This window comes from Lytechinus variegatus, chromosome 6 (genome assembly GCF_018143015.1).
Source record: "Lytechinus variegatus isolate NC3 chromosome 6, Lvar_3.0, whole genome shotgun sequence".
In the NCBI taxonomy this organism is placed as follows: Eukaryota; Metazoa; Echinodermata; class Echinoidea; order Temnopleuroida; family Toxopneustidae; genus Lytechinus; species Lytechinus variegatus.
Window position 1 is genome coordinate 37,911,676 of NC_054745.1, and position 19,216 is coordinate 37,930,891.

Consider the following 19,216-nt stretch of genomic DNA (forward strand, 5'->3'; position numbering starts at 1 on the left):
ACAAACTGCTCAAACGGAAACAAAAGGCTGATCTCGTTTATGGAATACTGGCCCTGGTTTGCAATAAGTATAGGCCTCAGGTGTATGTAGCTATATAATTAAACTAGAGTAGTAGTCCATAAGTACACCCATATTAAAAAGATTATGACTACTTCATATACCAAAACCCTATATAGCCTAAAGCGTTCAAATTTAAACCGCTGTCTTTTAGTAAGCAAGGTAAATCCAAAAGGTCGTTTTCTCTTTTAAACACAAAGCAAATAATACCCAGCTATCCGGGCCAGCCATGCTTCCTGAAGTTGAAAAAAAAAGATCGACCCTTCTTTTTCGGGTGGCTAGGGATAGTCAATAGAGGTCACTTTAAAAAGCGCAGCGTGGGACTTCAGTGGCTTGAATGGATGATAATCCCTTTCATCCATGTATAATTGAAGCAAAACGGCCCTGTGTACTGAAAATTTTCTACAACATTTTGATGTGCCGCATAGTATTATCCGGTTTTATCTTAACAATAGGCCTACGAGCGTGTCTATAGGCTGCGCCAGTATGTTAAATGCAAGCTATTCAGTTATTTCCATATAGATACATTGCAAACTGTATGTGTTAATGTGTAAGATGGCGGGTTGCTGTGCCGTGCTGGGGTCTCAGAATTTCTCAGTGGCACTTCTAATTTTCTTAACGACTTTCGTTGGGATTGGTAGCCGGAAAGCCCTTCTGATTTACTTCCAAGGAATTAATGGACAAACGGCGGTTTCTTCAAATGATTTGCAACTTGCGACAATCCTCTTCAATGTATTTGCATATTTACCAGGTAAAGTATAGGCATATTTGTGTGTTATCAATGATCATGAAGATTAATGTTAAAGGTCAAGTCCACTTCAGAAAAATGTTGATTTGAATCAATAGAGGAAGATGAAAGAAGCATAACGCTGAAGATTTCACCAAAATCGGATGTAAAATACGAAAGTTATGACATTTTAAAGTTTCGCTTATTTTTCACGAAACAGTTGTATGCACAACTCAGTGACATGCAAATGAGAGAGTTGATGATGTCCACTCACTATATTGGTTTTGTATTTTGTTGTTTGAATTATAAAATGTCTCAAATACCAATTTGACATTATAGGATCAACTTAACTGAACCATAAAATGTAATAAACAATCGTAGATGGTATTATCAATATTAATTAAAGACCCTTCACAAAACAATGCGATTTTTTAAAATAGTTTTTATTTTATTGTAATAAGAAAAAAAATGTATGTATATTGTATATAGTGGGTGATGTGATTAAAGACCAGGGGGTGTTTCACAAAGATTTAAGTATGACTTAGGTCGCACTTAAATGTCGACGCGTACATGATATGCAACGCGCGATCTTATTGATCAATACGCAGTAGTGCGCGTCCTCTTGGCATGATCTGACCAATGCTGTCATGCCTTTTATACTGCGCGCAACTAAGTGCGACTCTAAGTCATACTTAAATCTTTGTGAAACACCCCCCAGGATGTGAATATTTAAATGTTTTTGCGAAATCAAGCGAAATTCAAGAATGCCATAACTTTCTTCTTTTACATCCGATTTTTTTTCAATGTTATGCTTGTTTCATATTTCTCTTTTAATTCAAATGAACCTTTTTATTGATGTGCACTAATGGGCGTTTTCATGGTTGCCACGTTTTTTTTTTCTTCTGAACCCCCGGCGCCCTCTATTTAAAAATCAATCTCAGGGCCCTAGAAGTTTCGCTTTTTTGTGATAAAAAAAGATGCATACTTTTGCCACTCACGAAACAGTGGCGGATCCATAAAGGAGCACGTCCGACACAGCCCGTACTCGAGATGGAAGCGGGGGGGGGGGGGGGACAGGGAGTACAGGCCCCCCTCAATTTTAGGAGGGGACGGTCCCCCTAAAAGAAAGAGCAGGAAAGGAAGGAAGAAAAGAAGGAGGAAGACAGAAATAAAGAAAGAAAGAGAAAGAACAGAGAGTAAAAAAAAGCAGTTTATTGATGAAATATATTGAAACAACTTATTCATATAGCACACTTCTCTTTAATAAAGATAGGAGGTTCAATTAAGTTAAAGGACAAGTCAACCCCAACAAAAAGATGATTTAAATAAAAATAGAACAATCCAACAAGCATAACTTTGAAAATTTCATCAAAATTGGATGTAGAATAAGAAAGTTATGAAATTTTTAAATTTCGCTTAATTTCACAAAAAATATTCACATCCTGCATAGCTGGTATGCAAATGAGGTCATCCACTTACTATTTCTTTTGTATTTCATTATATGAAATATAAAATATTCTAATTTTTCTCATTGTCAAGTGATACAACGATTAATTCCTCCTTGAACAAGTAGAATAAGCATTGTTTAATATTATATGGTTCAGGCAAGTTGGTCCTTATTGTCAAATCTATAAAAATGAAATATTGTATAATTCAAACAATAAAAAATTATATAAAAAAGTGAGTGATGGACATCATCGACTGACTTAGTTGTGCATATCACTGTTTTGTGAAAAATAAGCGAAACTCTAAAATGTCATAACTTTCTTATTTTACATCCGATTTTGATGAAATTTTCAGCACTATGCTAGTTTGATTTTTTCTATATATTCAAGTCAGCATTTTCCTGGGGTGGACTTGACCTTTAAGCGTCTTGGGTTGAACTGGAGGAAGAACTTGAATAATCATTACAGAGTGAACTCCAAATCTGAACTATAAAATGGAAGAAAAAACTATTAGAACACGGTGTATTCAGTAAGCAGTCAGTCAATTCTGATATAGAAAAGTTAGCATTACATGTATTGGGTCAGATATGAATGTAAAAGTACATTGCACAGGTACCTAAATTTACATTAGACTGCGGTATTGTACTTAAAATTACAGGTTGCCCAATCATATACGGCGGGATATCGAAAAGAAGTGAGAGTGATAGAAGGGGGAGTAGAGGTGGTGATAAAATGAGTGACTGAGACATTGGCGGCGGAAGCCCAAACAATTAGAGGGGGCCTACCTGAAATTTTATGATGGACACACGTAAACAAATTTGACAAGCAAAAAAAAAAAGAAAAAAAGGTCATCAACCTAAGTTTTAGGGGGGGGGGACGCAGGAAACAAATTTGAAAAGCAAAAAAAAAGGTTATCAACTAAAAATTTAGGGGGATCGTCCCCCCACCTCAAATTTTTTTTGGGGGGACCTGCCCTCCCCCCCCCCCGCTTTCGCCACCTATGGACTGAGACAGAAACAGTAGTTTGAAAAATGAGTCAGACAGACTGAGGAAAATGAGAGACAGGCAATGGGGAAAATTGAGAGACAGAGGGGAAAATTAAAGAGACCCAACGGGGAAAATGAATAAGAGAGAGAGAGAGTGGGAAAATGAGAGAGACAGACAGTTGGGGAAAATGAAAGAGAGAGAGAGAGAAAAAAAGGTTTGAGATGTTAATTGTGACAAAAAAATAAGATTTGTATGGCTTCCATGGGCTTTTTTTGGTGGATCAAATAGTTATGCATTATGCGGATGAGGAGCCGTGGTGTAGCGGTTCTCACTCTCGCCTTGTACTCAGAGGGTCTTGTGTTCGAATCGCACCATGGTCTAACGTCCTTTGGCAAGGCGTCAATCCACACTTTGCCACTCTCCAGGTGCTAGTTGGGTACCGGTAGGAAACAACCGTTATTGTGGTTGGTGCACCTAACAGCTAGGCTGCTTGAAATGCTATGAATCCAGTGACCGGGTAATTGTGAAGCGCTTTGAATAGTCGTAGATTGATAAAGCGCTTTACAAATGCCAATTGTTTTTATTATTATTATTGAAATACTGATTGATAAAAATCTTGGAGAATAGACTATGTTACTATGTATATCTTTTGGTAAATTTGACCGTGTCTTTTAAAAGTTATGTGGGCATCTTCACTGATTAGATTACAATGTTTAATTTCATTCAAATAAATAACAATATTGATACGTGTATGTTAGATTATGCCTCTTTTAATAGAAATGTAAAACACAATGTATAAAATATAATCATGTTAATTAAAGGCAAGATATGCTACAACAGTATACAGATGAAAAGGTCATACTATTTGGAATGGCATGTTATATTGCATAGAAATGTCCCTGGGTGTCTAGATAGCCGGTATTGGCTCTTGAACCGATAAACTTTTTTAATTTGTTATATTCATATCTACATTTTTAATGAACATGCATGTCCGACACAGTTTTGTAAAATACTTGTCAAACAAAATATAAGCATGTCAAATGAAGGCAAAATATTACAGATAGGATCAGATTATGAGAAGGCATGTTAGTAATGTCAAAATAAAGGACTGGATGATAAACCATTTTTAACTCAGTATGTTCATATATATCTGCTTTGACATAAAACTATCTACATGAAATATAAAGAGCGTATCAAAAACAAGTTTACGCTTTGAAAAGGCCCTGGGAACCAAAAAGATACAACATGTGGGTAATTTTTTTTTCACATGTATTCCTGGGTTTGGGTCTCATTTATCCAATGAAAGTAAAAGTTTTGATAGAATGTTACACTTGAGTGAGCACTGTCCATTTTTTTAAAGCTCGCAAAAATATGTTTGCGCAGAAATGCTTGTTTTCACGCCTTGTCAAGGGGAAAGGGCGAAATCAAACTTACCCTGCGAAACCTTTCTCATACATTTCCCTTGCACTGTTAGTCAATTGAAATAAAACGGATACATTTAAGCATTTTGTAAAAAAAAATTGTCACCCAAATGGAAATTTCAACACTTAATAAAAACAACATTTACCCTTTTTGTGTCAGCTGGATCTGAGGACATATTGAATCTGAACAAAAATTTTTATCAGACATCTCCAGCATTTTGTTACTAAGTTTTTATCATTTAAAGTGGGTTTACATTTCATTTAATACTTGTTTCTCCACACTTTCCCCAAGCTTGACAATGATTAACAAAATGAAAGTCAAGCCTAAGCCATTTCATGTAAATCACAGCTCAGTGTATTAAAAGCAACTATCGTCACGATGGCCTCGGTGTATGGGGGAGTGGGGTGGGGCGCAATGCACTCTTCGAAGTGTTTTGGGCAAGGAAACAAGTTTTAAAAAGGTAAAAGATATCTTCAAGTCAAATTACTAGCTAAATATCACTATTTCTTTATGATTAAGTCTACTTTTATTCACATAACTATATCATAGTTCTTCCCAAATCATTTTTCACTAACTTTTCAAAAGTAAGTGGTGCTCACTCAAGCGGGTTTTTTTTCGACAGTTATATCGTCATTTGCCAAAATGGATCTGTACCAATATAAAAATCTGGAAAAATATTTAGGATATTACAATTTACAATCAACATTTTTTGCCAATTTCATTTTTGCCAATTATGGCACTGGGCCCAATATATTCAAATGCTCATAACTTCTCATTATTTGTCCGATTTTCCTAAAACTTTTGTTGATCTGTTTCTTTGATTTGTCCATTTTCACACCAGCTATCTTGTTCCAAAGGTTTCATTCTCCCTTAATAATTAATGGCAGTAATAATAATGATTCGTGAAGTTTAATACAACGCTTATATAGAAAAAATGCGCTTTACATAAATCAGGTTACTATATCATAATAGCATAACATAAAAACGTAAAATACTTGCTATAAATGTTCAATAACAACAATTATTTCGTGGTGAAGAAGTGACATTTAAGTGCTTTCTTGAAGGTTTCAACTGTTGTCTTGGTTCTAATGTGCAGTTGTAAAGCGTTACAGAGTGTAGGTGCTGTGAAGACATGGGCGGAAATCTCTCCCAAAAGGTAGGGGGACAAGGGGCTGGAAAAAGAAAGATCATCCCAAAAGTAAGGTAATCTCGTTCTAAAATTTAATTGTGAATGACATATTTCTTACCGTCATACAAGACCAAAAAATAGTAGGGGGACATTTGATAATGTGTCCCCCTAATATTTTGAGGAGGGGGGGGGGGGGGTCACGTCCCCCCTGTCCCCCCAGGGATTTCCGCCCATGAGTGAAGGTAAATGTCCTAGGACCGTACTGCTCAGTACATGATAATCATGTTAATTGGATCCGGAGGAGTAGGTGAATCTGTGAACGAAGGGTGCTCGGAGGGTGATACCGTTGAAGTAATTCTGAAATGTATAAAAGGATTGTACATTCGTTACAGGTGGTCTATCATGCATGACGCAATAACATGTCAAATTGTTCACACATGACTAACAGACCCAAGCGAAGTGACGATTTTGCTTGTTATTGTTAGTATTTACCCCAAATCATTATGTTCAGTATGTTTGCATTTGTCGAGAACCATCTGAAGCAATAATCTACCCATTTTTTTTAAATTCGGCATCTACTGGAGACAAAACAGTTCAATATACTGTAGATTGAATAACGAATTCTCCACCGGAGCTGCCTTTTTTATTCGAAGTGGTGCAACTAAACAAATATGTGGCATTGAGTAGGGAATGTGTGTATACAATAGACCAGTTTGTAGAACATGGGCAATTTGGGTCAAATGATCTTTCATTTCTTTCATTAAGATAGGCAGATTTCAAAGCAAGATATTGTATTTTTGAACACAATGCATTGGTATGCGCTCATCAGAGGGGTTTGGTATTTGTTGGTCATGTGACCAACCTTCATCAGGGCAGTCTCTCCTTATACACCTGGGCCCGTTTTCTGAAGTCGGTTTTAATTTAAACTCGGGTTTGAAGTTGTGGTTTAAGTATGGACAGCCAATTGTTACATAAACAACTAACAGTAGAGATATCCTAATTCAGCTCATTTGGCTCTCAAATCATTCATAATTGTCTCGGAAGTATAAATGAGTGATCGTCTTCACCATCAATGAATCAGAAAAGAGCACAGTAAACATAAGAAACATGAAACTTAATAAAAATTTTGAGACTTTTGGCTTCCAATAATTTTAGGACAGAGTTAGACCATGGTCTAAGTTAAACCCGACTTCAGAATACGGGCCCCGATGTCCAATGTTTATAACCTTTACCAATAAAAAGTAGTGTTTATTCATAGAACCTCATTTATATTTTTTTTTAAATCCTTTTATATTCATGTCTTCTGTTTGTATACAAATTATCTTATCTGAATATTTATTATTCATGCAAATGAAACAATAGGTTGAGGTAGGTACACTACCTCCAGGCAGATCACCGCATGCAATCAAGGAGTCAAGGCGTGTCTTGGGTAAATTTGTAAGGATATACCACGCCCATATTATGCTCTCCCAAAGCCAGTTCGTAGTTCGTTTCTGCGCATGATCAGAGGAAGGTCATTTGCACTAAAATGACATGGTGGCTTAAAATCAATGAGATAAGCACCAACTTTGATATCTTGATTATTCATATATATTTCTGAATTGTGTTTTTCCTTTATATCCATAAACAACAACAATGCTTACACGAACGACTGGTATGTCACAGTTTGTCAAGTACATTGTGCAACATGCTATGATATGCATTCAAATTAGAAATGCAACTACTACATTCATAAAGTGTTCATTTGTGTGCTATTCTAGTCACCTGGTCTATTCAACATGTTCAATTCATCCTGCTATGTAAGGCATGCTTACGGAATATCTTGCTTTGAAATCCGCCTATCATAATGACAGAAATGAAAGGTCATTTGACCAAAATTAACCATGAAGTAACTACGAACTGGTCTATTAATATAAGCATACCTTACACAGCAGAATGAAGAAATTTAATAGACAAGGTCACTAGAATAGCACACCAATGAACACTCTATTAAGGTGTTTGTTCCATTTCTACTTTGAGTGCATTAACATGTTATTATGAAAATGTATTTTGCCAACAGAAAATTCCAGTCGCTAGTGGGCGTATATTGTTTCTTTGTTTGTTGTTGATCTAATATACGAGTAATCAAGACATCAAAGTTGGTGCTTATCTCATTAAAATACCAAACCACATTTTTTCACTTCGGTAACAATGACTAATTTCTTTTGCTCATGCGCAGAACGGAATAACGAAATGGTATATATTTGTGATAAGCTAGTGGCATGCCTGCACGTGCTGGAAATCTAGTCTGCAGGCACAGACCCTCATTGGAACTTTGATCAACAAGTGTGCCTCCACGCAAAGACTAGCACATAGAAAACTTGCTGTTCCAATACCTGAGCGAGAGATCCTTCAGTACACAAGGCATGAGTAGGCTGCACATTCAGACCCTTATTTTGAGTGAAGGGTTTGCCCAGCAGACTACTGGAAATCTGGCGCTGATCATCGATCATTTCTTTTTTTAAAGGGTGATCAAGTGTAACGAAAAAAATAGTAATCTAAAGAACAAGAAAACCCCCGGGTATGACGGTATACCTGACTTTCGAAATTAAAGGAATTGTTACAGCCATCGATGATCCATTGGTACATGCTTTTAATAAATCTATTTTTATTGGATATGCTGGACGGGTACCCAATGGAATTAAAATCTCCAAAGTTATCCCAATGTTTAAAGAAGGTGAAAATCAACTCGTTTCCAGCTATCGTCCAATATCCTTACTTACCATGCTTACCTCGCTATCTAAAACCCTAGCAAAATCCTGCCCACACTAGAAGAGCTGTATTTTTTCAAACAACACAACATGGAGCTGAACGATGATCAACAGAATGATATATTGCAAAAGTAAAAAATAAGAGAGTAGTGGGAGTCAAAAGAAAAATTTAGATGCATTTTGATACCAACAGTGCAGGGATTTTTTGTTGGTACCCCCCCCCCCTCTTTGAGAGGCATAATTAAAATTTGTAGTATAAAAATGGGGGTAAAACAGATGTATGCCCCCTCCCCTTTTGAAAGCGAAGACCTTTTTATTTGTTTTATTTTTTTGAATAATTTTGTTTATTTTTTTCTGGGGGGGTGGGGTAGGGGGGGGGGGGCTTGTCAAATTGTTTTCTCGGAATAATATGCCCCCCTTGAAAAATCGTGGATCTGCCTCTGGGGGGAGGCGAACTATAATGCTATCATATCTTCATCTCTATTCAATAACTGTAACGTGGCCAACAACCGCGTAGCCAGGATTTAATTTTGGAGGGGGCGGTAAATGCACGCGAAGCGTGCCAACACTTACAGAGCGCGCGAAGCGCGCTCCCTAGGGGGTGGGTGCAGGGAGGGGGAGTTCCCCCTCCCGCGCGAAGCTTTTAGTGTTTCATAAATTAAAATGAAAAGGAGCCGTTTCTCTTGTCTCTAGTACCTCCAATTCGGTTGACTATATTGTGAAAGTGTTTTATCAATTTTTCTTGCCATAAAAAGGGTCCCGAGAAAAGGGTATTCTCAAAGATATATTGAAACTTTCTTTGGAAAGATCAGATTTGATTACAAACAATATTTAGCATCAGTGCATATTTTTAACTCGCAAAACAGAGGAGAAGATTGGTAGAGGAAGATATTCCTCCCCGCGCAGAGCAATGAAACTCTGAAATTTCAAAGGGCGGACGTTTCATCAAATGTAGATATCTCTAATACCCAATCGTCTCTAATTCAATTGATGTTCTAAGATTATTGAACTTCATTACAAAGAAAATAGTGCGCATAAAGTTGAAACTTCTGTGATTTATTGAAACTATCTATCTATATAAATTCTGATTTTTTTTTTCCTTCATTTTTAATATGTAAATAGTATAATTGAACCATTTTATTATCTGAATTCAGGACCCCACTGGAAATAAGCTTTCGAGCTTTCGTGGGTCATCCTGTGCAAGCCTGTTGTTTTAATGCTACTGTATATATGTTATGGTGACTTGCCAAATAAAATCAATCAATCAATCAATCAATCAATATAATAAAGGATGATTAATTTTTTTGACTTATCCTGAAGCGCTTCATTTTGAATATAAAGAAACTTAAGTGTCATTCAAAATTTCAAACTGAGGGCGCAGGACAGGAGATGGATGTATACAGGGAAATGACATGAAGTTTAATACAATTTGATAAAAAAAATATTGTACTTTTTTATTTAATACGACACGAATTCCATACCTTCCTCTTTTAAAATTAGGAACCTGTTTGCCCCCAAATTATGATTGTTTATAGTAATGAGCTGAAAAGCGGGAGAAGCTGACTTTATGGAGGTGACGGCAGAAACTGAAATAAAGATTTTACCCGCTCGGGGCCGACCAGACCAGAAGTTGCGCGATCAAATGAAAAAAAAAGATAACTTCATATATTTACTTCGGCCTAACCTTACTCAAATTCATGCCCTAATGTATACAATTTTAACTTTAACTGGCAAGAAGCACATAGCTGAGGTGGAAAAACAGGGTTAGAGAAAAGGTGGGGGAACAATGGAGAACTTCAATATTGTCATTTGACCGCGCGCAGCGCGGAAGCAAAATTCAGATATGAATTTAGAGCAAGAAGAGTGAAGGAGTTTCTCTTTTGAGAAAAAAATAAAGAATAAAAAGAAAAAAACACAAAGCTACCTTTCTTCCCTTTCCTCCCTTCCCTTTTCCTTTTCTCCTCTCTTTTTTCCCTTCTTTTTTTTTCTTTTTGGGGACGTTTTTTTTTTTTTTTTTTGGGGGGGGCGACCGCCCCCACCGCCCCGCTCGCTACGCGCCTGGTGGCCAAGGACCATGAGGACAGTCATTTCTCACGCTATTCGATCCCCCTTTTCTCCTCTGCCCCTCCCCATTTCACTACTTGAAAATCATAATTCTCCAGTCATGTCCCCGGGTCATGTCCCAGCCCAGCTGGCACCTTCCGGTTGTAAGGATTACAAAATATAGCAAATTGACATAGGGAAAAAATAATAACTTGGAAATCGAACCTAAACTTTGTCTTCAATGACCTTAATATTCAAAGTAATACAAGTTTGAATTATGCCCCTATAGTATCGCCTATGGCAAATTTGATCAATATTACTGCTCACGTTTGGTTTGATGAAAGTGTCATTCAACGGGTTCACACCTTGAATGACATTTCGAATGTCATTCAAACTGTGAATGGTGCAGTGTTTAATCGTGTGTGTTTCTTCACGTGATTCCTGAATCATCATTGTTCTCCGTGATTTGAATCATGGCTCAAGTTCGTGAAAACGGGTCAAATGTTATATCTCAAATATTTGCCCATTGAAATTGTGACCCATATTTCTTTTCAGGATTTGGTTCAATGAAAGAGAATGTTGATTTCGTAAGTTATGACGGGGTTTTAAGACCGGCTTTACACTGCAAAACACCGGCGTTGATCTATCACCAGGCCGTGTATACGGTCCAAATCAGAATGGTGTTGAATCAACGGGAATCGAAGGTGGTGCCAGGCCGGTGGGCTGGGGGAGGAGGGCGCGAAATTGGTGTTAGCCTAACGCCAAAACCGGTGTTATTTACCGATGTTGATTCAACACCTCTCTTATGTGGACCGACGGATTTAGTGTTAAAATCAACACCGGTGTTTTTGCAGTGTAAAAAGGAGATGCGGGTTGGGGGACTTCGCCTCAAGAAAATTGTTTTTGTAGTGGATAAGCAAATAGGAAAAGAAAGGAAAATAATCAGAAGAATGTGAAGAAAACATGCTCTGGCTGAGACAGCTCTCACTTTGTTTTGTACACCCCGGTTCTACACAAATGTTCAGATATTTCCCCTTTATTTTACATATTGCATATTTATCTCTTCCTAATGTGGTGTGAATTATATTTTACCATGACACAATGGTATGCTCAGAAGGAGGCAAGTTGTGATTTGAAAGATAACGGGGGAAAGTCTGAAAGTTTGTGTAAACAACAATGGAGGGTTGCCGACAAAATCTGTTATTCTGAAGCATGTTTGCCAATTTGAGGACCCCATATAGAAATTACATCAAGAGTTTTTAAACGACCATAACTTGCCTATTTCTGTATTGATTTTGATGAAACTTGTTTTAAATTGCCCCTACTTTTTCCAATAACATTTTTTCTTTAACTTAGGTCTTTGGTTTCCTATAAGTATGTCAACCAATTGTAAAAAAGTGTGCGGGAGGGAGGAGGGGGGGGGGGTTATTAACGGGGAAATTAATGTATTAAAGGATGCTTAAAAGTTAAATATGATATTATACTTTATAATATGTATTTGTAAAGGGTGTATTAATGTTTAGGTATATTATGTATGTGTATGTATATTGTATGCATTATGTATCTCATTGCGCCCAAGATTGGTATTTTTCTTCTCTTTTTTTCTTTGTATTTTTCTTTTTTAATACCTCGTTGTCACTATGTTATGTTTATGTTGTATTATTTTTTTTTCTAATGTTTCTTTGTTTTTGATGATGATCCTTATATGTCAAGATTTTATATCAATAAACTTTTGAATTTGAATTTGTATTATAGGGTTTCGCGAAACAAGTGGGATGGGAGAGAGTGCACCCCTTCCTACAATGAACAAGTAACAATATAATATCAGATTCACTAAGATATCAATGAAGAGGAGAATGATAGCACGTATGTAAAACTTGTAGTGAAAAGTCCCCTAAGTTATACGCAACTGGTCGTATTCTTTATTGTGCTGCACTCGACCCAGGTGAGGTGAATGGGTACCCGGCAGGATTAATTCCTTGAATGCATGAGCGCTGAGAGGCAGCTCGAGCTAAAGCCGGGGTAATAATAACAACGCGCCTCGGAATAGAATATTTCTAGATAGATGGCGCTATATAAATGCCTATTATTATTATTATTATTATTATTTATCAATTTTGATTTCTGATGTTGGTTCTAAACCTTCTCAGGGCCTTGATGTAAACAGTGTTTTTATACTGATCCTGTGTGTTCTCCTGAGTAAATGTATTTTAATAAATAAGTTCAATACAAACAACAAATCGCATTAAAAAATATATATTCTATTCTCTGTTCACACAGCTCCTCTAGTGGCAGTTCTATATCAACAACGCCCTCTACGTCGCGTCATGCTGATATGTGGTTCTTGTCTGATTCCGTTCAGTATTATGATGACGTCATTTGTATCTAAACTAGGCCCTCTTCGAATATTGATGTCAATATGCGGTAGGTATCATTGTATGCATTAATCGATCTATAATTTATAAAAATCGATGTAATATAACGAGTTCGCCCTAAATCTATACCAACGGATCACATGATTAATATTCAAATTGAATAGCTGATGAGCAAATCAAGTGAATCTCGTAAATCAATTCGGTGGATTCACACAATATGGTGTGCAATCTATCGGTTGCAGCGAACAGGCCAATTGTCTAGCTTCGTGGTCGACATCACGCGCAGGCGCAGGCAGCGCACAGTGGTAGTGTACTGATATTTGACTGTGATGCTTCAAAATGGAAACCACGTGACAGAAATTCTCCAAAACGGTATAAATTTCGCACAGAAATATACAGGCAAAGTTCTCCCCCACCCTCTGGACCCTAGTAAACAGCAAATCCTGTCGAGGCTAGCACTGAATAAGTCCATGCATGCATGCACTATAGTACTAGCGCGCGCAACTGGGGCCCGTTTCATAAAGAGTTACAACTTTGCAATTATGGTAACTACCATGGCAACAGGGCTCAACCCCCCCCCCCCCCCCCGACGAGCTTGAATGCCTATTTTATTTATTATATTTATTTATTAACAATATTTCAACAGGATACCCAATCAACATAAACCTGCATATTAAAAAACAATCGCAATATGTCTTGTCATACACAGTTAAATTAACATGAGAAATATACATACATTATGATACAACATAGTAGTTAAAGTCAGATATAAACGAAACTATAATTATCTATTATAACTACGCGCATCATTAGAAAGAAGTGAATATACATACATAGAACATAATAATTGAAATTTACATCGGTGATATTAACTACTAGAAAAAAAAAGCTGCAACTGGATTTTAAAGGTCATCTTTTAAATCTATCTTGAAAATTGAGAGGGAATTTTTGAGATTCAGGTTGAAGACTATTCCATAATGAGACGGCTTGATAATGAAATGAGTGTTTGAATGATTTAATATGACATTTTTGGGAAGTGTTACGTATTTTGTAAGGAACTTATTGTACAGTGTGAATGAATTTCTTTCCTAAAAGTAAGTACATGTAGTTTGGACAGATATGTGGGAGCAATACTTTTCTTACATTTGAACATTAAAATAAATCTAAAAATGCGAACTCTATCTTCAAATCTTTTCCAGTCTGAGAGGGCAAATAAATTTTCCGAAGGGATCAAGAAATGGGCATTTAAAATTATCCTTGAAGCTTATTTTTCTGTAACTTTGTCATTTTCTTTATTTTGCCCACCCCCCCCCCCCCCCCCCAGACGAGCTTGAAGACTTTTTTTAATTATTTTTTTTGGCTTTTCATTTTTTCCTGGTACGAAATGGTTAATTTATGATTGAAGATCCTTTTTTTTTGCTTGTCAAATATTTCGGCGGACGGTTTTGCCCCCCCCCCCTGGAAAATCCTAGGTACGCTATTGTTTCCCCTTTAATTGTTGACCTGGCATCCGCCATTGCCCAATTCCTCTATGTTAGTATAATCATGAACCTATCTCGTAATAGGTCCATGATATAACTTATTCAAAATGAGGGGACTACTCGTTATACATTTAATGCAGCTGTTATTAACTTTTGTCATGAGAGGGATGGTCCGGGCTGAAAATATTTATTTCTGAATAAATAGAGTAAAATTCACAGCGCACAATAACAGATAACAAAGTTATTCAAATTCAAAGTTTATCAATATTTTGTGAAAACAGTTATATGCACATGGGCATGATTATTCACTAGGTGGGCCGATGATGTCACATTCCCGACGTGTCTTTATTATGATATAATAAGTTGCAGCAATAAATAACTGATGCACTTAATCAGTTGTCAATCTAATTGCTTTAGTTCTTGGTAATTAGAACAAATCATAAATAAATCTATTTTCATAAAATACAAAACAACAAGTGGGTTTATGACACCATGCGCCTACCTAATGAATATTCATAAAAGCATGCCTAGAACTCTTTCACCGGAATAATGCAAATATTTAAAATTCAATAAATTCGTTATTTGTGACCGAATTTCGATCAAATTTTCAGCATTTTGTTTTGTCAATTTTACTCTTTTTATTGAGATATTAATATCTCCAGCCTAGACCAACCCTTTAAGCCTGATAATGAATTGACCAAGAGAGTCTATTCCGTACTTCTTGCTTTGTAGGTCTAGGAAACTGCATCCTCTTGACAACTGCCTCAATCACACTCAGTAATCTCGCCAGCCAACACTTTAATCTCATCTACAGCATCTCGACTTGTGGAATAGGGATGGGGATCGTGAGCCTGTCGGCCTTGACTGTATACCTCGGGGAGTGTTACGGCTGGAGGGGCGGTACTCTGGTCCTTGGTGCACTTGTGGGTAACATCATACCCTGTGCTGCTGCCGTGAGATTCTCGGCAACTTCCGGTTGGAGGAGAGTGGACAATTGCAGACCCGGACAAGGAGATGTCGTGGGGGAAGGTGAAGGTATTCCTGGTACTTCTTGTATTCGCGGTGTAGTAATGGGTGAGGAAGAAGAGTCCGATTCAGACAGCAGTGTGAGTGACACCTCGCGGAGAGAATCGCATCCTTTAATTGATGGGGCGCCCTCATGTGGTGTAGAGGGTGGTAGAAAATCTACGACACTGAAAGGAACCACTGAGCAACTGGACAGGGATTGTGAGTTACCAAACGGTATCCTTCGCAGGATAGTGTCAGGTATTCAGGAGTCTGATTTTTACACCGATCCCGCGTTCAATTTCTTCTTTATAGCAATGTTTCTTGTGTCCCTTGGGTACTGCGGCTGGCATTCCTTAATCGTTCCCAACGCTTTAGAAAGGGGATTCAACGTACAAGAAAACCTTATTCTTCTATCGTTCTCTGCAGCGGTCGGTGGCATCAGCGGAAGGGTTGTCGTCGGTCTCCTTTGCGACAATCGATTCAGTCCTGTCACCGTTTACCTCGTATGCACTGTTCTTGATATAGCCTCCCTACTGTGTGACGTCTTTTTATCTACTCTCTATTTGATTATTGTGGCGACATGCATTCGAGCAGGAACAATTGGAGGAAGGGCAATATTGGGAACTCTAGCAGCTCGCGAGAGGGCGTCTCTCGGCAAGAAGGATGTTGTTTTCGCCACTGGACCGTTTTGCATGGGTATAGGAACGTTGCTTGGAGACCTCTATTCAGGTAAAGTCGACCCACTTTTTTACAGTTTATGTAAGACTTCTAGCACCATATATTTTTCGACTTGGAGCACTTTCGTTCGCCACGCTCGATTTGGAGGCTTACTATTAGACAAGTTACCGATCTTTGACCCGAATTCACATAGGTGCTTGGTTTTGAAAACAATCTCCTGAATCAAAGACGTAGGGTTGAACCTGGTCTGCTTTTGCAAACCCTTTACTCGATTTAAGGGTCTGAATGTGCAGCCTACTTATGCCTTGTGTACTGAAGGCCCTCTCGATTAGGTTTGTATGTGCTAGTATTCGCGTGGAGACACACTTGTCGATCAAAGTTTCAATCAGGATTTGTGCATGCCTGCAGACCAGGTTGAACCGATAGTTTTGCAGATTTCATATATAAATTACGCTCAATTTACAGCGTATCTAAGAGATAAAAGGAACAATAGTGATAAATAATCGGAAAAATATTTCCACTATGCTTCCGCAAAGCCTGATATTTGGTTTATTATACGCCGTAATAAATAAGCGTACATTTATGAAGTGAACCTGCATAAACAAAGAGTCCAACCGATGGCTTCCAAAAACACTTTTGTGAATTCGGGCCAATAGCGCCATTTGTCAAGAGGGTGAGGCATTTTATCTTTACATGTCGATGTAGCCTTATTAGTTTGATGTCATGAAATATGTTATCCTGTCATGTCGTCTAATAAAAATGTAATATGTTATTTCGACTTACATTGATGTGATGGCCAAGGTATTAGACAACTATTGTAGCCGTCGGTGAATCGTGTGGTCTAGTTGTTAGAGGTATTTGGACTCTTAAAGGTATTGTTTAACTTTGTGAGCAGCCGATTTAAGAACTTATCAAACCAAGATGAAACATGTGTACAAGTGCATGTATTAGAACTAATAAACCCTGTAAACAACCATTATTGAGAATAAAAAGCTAAAACTACAAGGCAAACCGTGATTTTGTAAATAGGCGTCTTATAGACACCTAAATAGAACACATAAGTGTATGGGATGAAATTAAGATGGTGTTTCCGGTCACTTTATATTTCAATTTTTGAAGCATTAAATAATCATTTTCGAACGCAATTTTTTCTGGGCTTCATTTTTGGAACATATCACAGACACAGGTGACAAGTGTGACCTTCTAACTCAGATTTTTTAAAAGTCAAACCAATGTTAACCAATCACTTTAATCGCGAGGTTGTAAGTTCGAATCCCTGCTCTGCCATTGTCTCCACTTAGATAAAAGACCCGAGATGGAGAAAAAAGTTATATTCTCTATAAAATGATATGCTTACACCTAAAATGTTTCCTATTGCTTCTGGTTATACCAGTTTGGCGTTTTATCAACAGAAAACTGTCCTGACGAATTCCTACCATGCCTACGGAAGTCAGTTACTGCCATAACACAAACTGCTTATTTTCATTTGATTCCATGCCAATTCGTCCAATTGACAACTCGTCTACTATCATTTGGTCTACCATCAGTTCGTCCAATATCCACATGATCATGTCATTTCGTCCACTCATCATTTCGTCTAATGAATAGTTGGTCCAATAGCCATTTAATCCATATACCATTTGGTCTAATTAGACTAAGTGTCCATTGGGCAAAGTTAATGAAAATACATCGAGCTTTAGACCAACTGGTTATGAGAGCGAATGGTCATAGACGAATTGGTGATTAAACGAAGTCATGATTGGATCAAATTGTTATTAGACCGACTGGTTGTTAACGAATGTTGATGGACGGATTGGCATTAGACTAAATGAAGGTAGACCATGTGTTGAGTGGACGAGTTGGCAGTAGACGAATTAACAATTTACCACACCAACAGTGGACAATCAGAGTAGCAGTTTTGAAGATTAATGATAGTTATTGAAAGAACCGTGTTGTAGTCGTGCATTTCCTCTTTTAACTTTCACACCATTTTTTTTTTAAATCTCTCCTTAGATAAAATACCTGATATAACATCCTCCTATGACGTCACGTGGTGGTTAGTGGCTGGTATCTTCCTGGAGATAGTCATCTTCATTACTGTATTGGTACCCTTGATTGTACAGAAGAGATGACTTCGTTCTCGTCCTCAGAATGGATAGTTTTTCTCACATTGGAGTGAGAAGAAATCCGAAACTGTTACCAAGAAAATGTGTTGTCAAATGAGTATCACTTCGTATGTAGTTCGCTGTGTGAACGCAATTGTAAATACACTGCATACACGGCGTTATTTCCAGTAGGAAATGTTTGCTCCTAAACTATTATTCATAGCAGTGTTTTATCAATTTTCAATAAATATTAAATTGTTGTGTGCTATTAATACTACCGTGTGAGTCAAAAAAGGTAGAAGAAAAATCAATAACTTGACACCTCACAAAGTCTCAATTCAATATGAAAACATATGAACACGCAACCATTATAATGTACAGTGCGTCACAGAAAGAAAACCGAGATTTAGCGATGATTTATCATAACTTCATCATTAACAAAATAAACAAATGATTTACCAATTTATCTCCTCTTTTATCTGATATTACTTACCCCTTTATTCACGCATGAGTGAGCAAAAACAATTTGAAGAAAGGATACCAAAAAAACTCATTTGGCGGGGGGGGGGGGGGTATCTGAATTTCAAAAAGAAAATCACATGCCTAGAAAGTTCAATATCTGCTCTTTTATTTAATACCTTAATCACAGAAAATTGTCAGGAAGTAGGAAAGTTATGTTCTCTCGAAATAATGCTTGTATTTCCATAATTCCATTAAATAAACGTGTTTTCGCCAGTTTCCTACAGAAGCTACCGCACGGTTAACAAAAGACTTAATGCATGACTGATCGTCAACAAAACGGAGTGTCGAGTGAGTTTTCAACGCGAGCCTGTAAAACCTCTTCATTTTATGAAATTATTGAAATTCAAGCCTCATTTCAAATAGCCAGAACTTTGTTATTTATTGACCATTTTCTGTAATTGAGGTATCAAAATAAAGAGCCGATATTGAACTTTTTATAATCTGGTTTTCTTTTTGAAACCCAGATATAGCCCGATAAGTCACTTTT

General features: G+C 37.3%; 1 protein-coding gene across 2 annotated transcripts; it reads left to right on the plus strand.

The window, feature by feature from the left end:
* The first annotated feature begins 478 nt into the window (after positions 1-478).
* LOC121417435 lies at positions 479-18,674 on the plus strand. 2 transcript variants are annotated; one of them, XM_041611149.1, is made up of 4 exons: positions 479-808; positions 12,841-12,984; positions 15,149-16,153; positions 18,116-18,674. In XM_041611149.1, the coding sequence occupies exons 1-4, from the start codon at positions 604-606 to the stop codon at positions 18,232-18,234; spliced, it is 1,473 nt and encodes a 490-aa protein (XP_041467083.1). In that variant the 5' UTR covers positions 479-603; the 3' UTR covers positions 18,235-18,674. The 2 variants fall into 2 exon arrangements, with proteins under 2 accessions (XP_041467083.1, XP_041467084.1); XM_041611150.1 differs by lacking the exon at positions 479-808 and having other exon boundaries at positions 12,897-12,984; positions 15,231-16,153.
* The last annotated feature ends 542 nt before the right edge of the window (positions 18,675-19,216 follow it).